Source organism: Sinocyclocheilus anshuiensis, unplaced genomic scaffold (assembly GCF_001515605.1).
Source record: "Sinocyclocheilus anshuiensis isolate Anshui unplaced genomic scaffold, SAMN03320099.WGS_v1.1 scaffold708, whole genome shotgun sequence".
Lineage (NCBI taxonomy): Eukaryota > Metazoa > Chordata > Actinopteri > Cypriniformes > Cyprinidae > Sinocyclocheilus > Sinocyclocheilus anshuiensis.
This window is the reverse complement of record NW_015555881.1, coordinates 2,457,932-2,462,380: the sequence shown is the minus strand read 5'-3', so window position 1 is coordinate 2,462,380 and position 4,449 is coordinate 2,457,932. Positions and strand designations below refer to the sequence as shown.

The 4,449-nt window shown below is 35.2% G+C and overlaps 1 protein-coding gene across 1 annotated transcript in view; it reads right to left on the bottom strand.

Moving 5' to 3' along the window:
- Window positions 1-1,450: 1,450 nt before the first annotated feature.
- Window positions 1,451-4,449, bottom strand: part of LOC107675709 (RB1-inducible coiled-coil protein 1-like) — a 7,668-nt gene continuing 4,669 nt past the window's right edge. The window contains exons 9-12 of the mRNA XM_016470123.1: window positions 2,749-2,992; window positions 2,515-2,608; window positions 2,389-2,430; window positions 1,451-1,882 (exon numbers count right to left, since the gene is read on the bottom strand). Coding sequence (XP_016325609.1) covers window positions 2,409-2,430; window positions 2,515-2,608; window positions 2,749-2,992 — 360 coding nt within the window. The 3' untranslated portion in view covers window positions 1,451-1,882; window positions 2,389-2,408. The remainder of the gene's footprint in view (window positions 1,883-2,388; window positions 2,431-2,514; window positions 2,609-2,748; window positions 2,993-4,449) is intronic.

Below are 4,449 nucleotides of genomic sequence, written 5' to 3'. Positions count from 1 at the left end.
CATTCCAAGTGCCATAAATGTCACCAAGTTTCATACCATTCCGATGAAGCTGTGATTTTTAAAAATTCAAAATGTAAAATTCTCCGGTCAGAAGTGACCGAAGACCGCAGAAGGGTATTAATTAGTAACACTTAGCCTACATATTGTGAATATGGCAACATTTTTATTTTAAAACTTTTATTTGACTATGGCAATGTGATACCTTGTTCTACAGTGTTTCTATGATTAAATGACTGACAGAGACCCATCAGCCAATCACAGTGGGCATAGTTAATAAGCTTGTTGACATCATCCATAGCAATAAGGTCAACCCCACACTTTCTTTTTGCTTAAGATTTCTAAGCTTAAGAAAAACCTGGCCTTCACATATTCCAAGAGATGGCATAGATTAAATCATTAAGAGCCTGATGAACTGTTAAGGAGTAAGAAATAAACAATATCAATATGGCATGTTGAATTAGAACATTCTGTCAAACTATAGCCTATGAGTCCCTGAATAATATAAAATAGGCTACATTATATATCCTAAGTTGTTAACAGTGTCCTTAGTTCAGCATCATAACTTTCACAAGAATGACTAAAAAGAAACTCATGTAACTAACTGCATGTTTAAATAAAGATTTTGCAAGAAAATGCTTTTTACCGTTTACAATAATCTTAATTATTAAATAGAAAATGAAGATTTTAAAACTTACTATATGGCATTGACGCACACAATATAACTTTATTAGTTTCTGAACAGCGTGAATACTCTCATCTGCACAGCCCATGTACTGCTCACTTCTCGTTCTTGCGCGACTGCACATAACCAAAGAGTATAGAAGCCAATAAAAGTTATTTGACATAACAGACCGCTGCTCATTGCCTATTGCGTGCTCAGGTTGTGTTGAAGCGTGTCAGTCTCTGCACCGGAGTTACGCATATGTGATTGTTTGGTCATCTGTGTGGCCTTTCTTACAGCCGCCCCCAAGTGTGGAGCACATTTGTTCCTGAATAGGTGCTTAGTTCAGTACCTGAGAACAATCAGCCTGGCTACAGGTCTAGTGTAGTTTTTGTCGTTGATCTTATATTGATGATACTGTATATATATATATATATATATATATATATATATATTGTTAGAATTCTGGAATGTTCTAAATATTACTTTAAGGCTTATGCATAAACATGCCCTGTTTCAATTATATCAATACCATGATTTCATATAACTTTCTTTTGACACTGTTAATGGCTCATATACTGTCTATTCAGAATTGCTTTTTGTGGCTTTTATAAACATAACTGATGCATCTTTCTACACAGATGCTGTCAGACACCACAACATCATAGGAACTGATGCCAAAATGCAAACAGTGATAGACATCATAGAGGTTTGTACAGGTATGTCATTGGAACTTGGTCTTCATCTATTCTGTTTCCAAGGGACTGAAGCACTTAACACACAAGTGGCTTCTTAACAAAAAGAAAAGGTTTATTAATATAATGAAGGGAGTATCAAAAAGGCTTCAGGAGGGGAACATGCTCAAAATAAAAACCAAACTAACTTAGATGCCAGTTCTTACCTAGAAAAGAAAATAGAAATGAACAACATAGTCTTACCTCCCTCACTACTCATACACATGAGAAAAGGATAGTGCAAAAGAAAGAGCACCCCTCCCTACAATGCTCCCAGTTTACAACAAGCTTAGGACATACAACTGTTTGTTATCATCATGTTCTAGAGATTTTTTCAGGAGATCCACAACAGTAAACAGCTTCAGATACTCATATAAAAATCAGTCACAAACTAGCATCTGAGTCAGGAGAGGAGAGATCCAGAAGAGTGCCGGTCCTCAGAAGCGTATTTCCCTCTGTGAGTGTGGAATACCTCACAATCCAGATGCTGCTCCAGGAAAAGGAAGGGGGGAAAGTACATGGATAAAGTACATGCTATCCTGTCATGAGAACATATAAATAATAATTACTTTATACAATGTAAGTACAGAAAAATGTATCACATACTTTTGCATCACCACAACTTTTTTTTTTTTAATTTTATTTTTTTATGTGAATGCTGTTTGTGCAAGCATAGCATGCAATATAATAACTGGTGCAGAGCTTATCAGCCTAAATAGTTTTTTTTTCTTTTTGTCTGCCAAATCATTCTCCACCAATGTCATCTTTTCTTATCTGAGACTCACTAGTGCATTATGATGTTTGAACTCTATTTGGAATATATTGTGCAACTTATATGGATGACTGATATGATGCTTTATTTATTTTTTATTTTTTTGTCCTTTATAGACCTTGCCAGATGTGGTCAATTGCCATTTTCTGGAAAATAATAGCATGAGGATTATTTGGTTAATTTACTAAACATTTACTTTTACTAAATATCCTTAAACTCACCTCAATCACATGATCAGAGATTATGTAGTCATCTGTGTTGACCTTATACAGAAAAATAATACTTCAGACTATCTTTTAGGTTAAATGAAAATTGTAACAGTATATTTCAAATTGAATTCCTAATACCAGCCTGCTCTAAATCCTTGCTGTTTCCATCCCTCACCACCAAGAGATTCACTGGCTTGTGAATCATCTCTGCTCTTCGGCTGTCCTTCGCATTCTGAGGAGGACAGTGTTAGTGGACAGTCTTTCATTATAAAAATCTCTAATGGTAATATATGTTCTTGAAAAATTTAACTGATAATAATGACTGTTTCAGTGACAGTCAAAGTACAGATAACAGAAGTTGAAAATACTTACCAGAGGGAGTATCTGCTGTGGTCTGATGATGTTCACTGGATCGCACATCTCTCTGTCTCACTTCTCTCTCTCTGATCTCCAGCTGCTTCTGTACTTCATTCAGATTTCTCTGTCTGTCAGCCAGTTTCTTCACTCTTCTATCCAGTTCTCTCTCTCTGTCATGCAGCTCTTTTTCTTTGGCATGTAATTCTTTCTCTCTGTGTTTTATTACATTTTGAGTGTAATGTTTTAAGCAGAAAACCATCTTTAACTTTTACTTTTACTTTCTTTAATTTAATCACACCTCTTTGATTAAGTTTCTCTTTGTCATTATTTAACTGAATCTCTCTGTATTTTGATTCATCCAACTGTTCGTTTAACTGATTCTCTCTGTATTTTGATTTATCCAACTCTTTGTGTAACTGATTCTCTCTGACTTTAAAATCATCTAACTCTTTGTTTAACTGATTCTCTTTGCATTTTATTTTATCAAACTCTTTGTCTAACTGATTCTCTCTGCCTTTGGAATCATTCAGCTCTTTGTTTAACTGATTCTCTCTGTATTTTGATTCATCCAACTCTTTGTTTAACTGATTCTCTTTGCATTTTATTTAATCCAACTCTTTGTTTGACTCTCTGTATTTTGATTCATCCGAGTCTTTGTTTAACTGATTCTCTCTGACTTTGGAATCATCCAACTCTTTGTTTAACTGATTCTCTCTGACTTTGGAATCATCCAACTCTTTGTTTAACTGATTCTCTCTACATTGTGATTCATCCAAGTCTTTGTTTAAGTGATTCTCTCTGTACTTTGATTCATCCAACTCTTTGTTTAACTGATTCTCTCTGACTTTGGAATCATCCAACTCTTTGTTTAACTGATTCTCTCTGACTTTGGAATCATCCAACTCTTTGTTTAACTGATTCTCTTTGCATTTTATTTCATCCAGCTCTTTGTTGAACTGATTCTCTCTGTGTTTTGATTCATCCAACTCTTTGTTTAACTGATTCTCTCTGTATTTTTGATTCATCCAACTCTTTGTTTAACTGATTCTCTCTGCATTTTATTTAATCTATCTCTTTTTTTTTACTGATTCTCTCTGCCTTTGGAATCATCCAAGTCTTTGTTTAAGTGATTCTCTCTGCATTTTGTTTCATCCAACTCTTTAACTGATTCTCTCTGTATTTTATTTAATCCAACTCTTTGTTTAAAGGGGTCATATGATGTTACTAAAAAGAACATTATTTTGTGTATTTGGTGTAATGAAATGTGTTTATGCGGTTTAAGGTTAAAAAAACATTATTTTCCACATACTGTACATTATTGTTGCTCCTCTATGCCCCGCCTTTCTGAAACGCGTCGATTTTTACAAAGCTCATCGGTCTGAAAAGCGAGGTGTGCTCTGATTGGCCAGCTACCTAGTGCGTTGTGATTGGCCAAATACCTCAAGCATGTGACGGAAATGTTACGCCCCTTACCATACTGTGATGCCCTGTCCAGCCGGAGCAACGAGACAAAAACATTAAAACCTGTTATAACCGAGGCATTTGTTGCATCCAGTGGGGACATAATTACTGATCATAATGACTTATACTGTCTTTTTACGCGTTGCATCGCGCCGCGTAAATATAAAACCATGTCTGCATTTGTGATCAGAGAAATGACAAACAACAAGCTCTACTCTACACCCAAAACTCACGTTTGAATCATCAGTGGCAAAT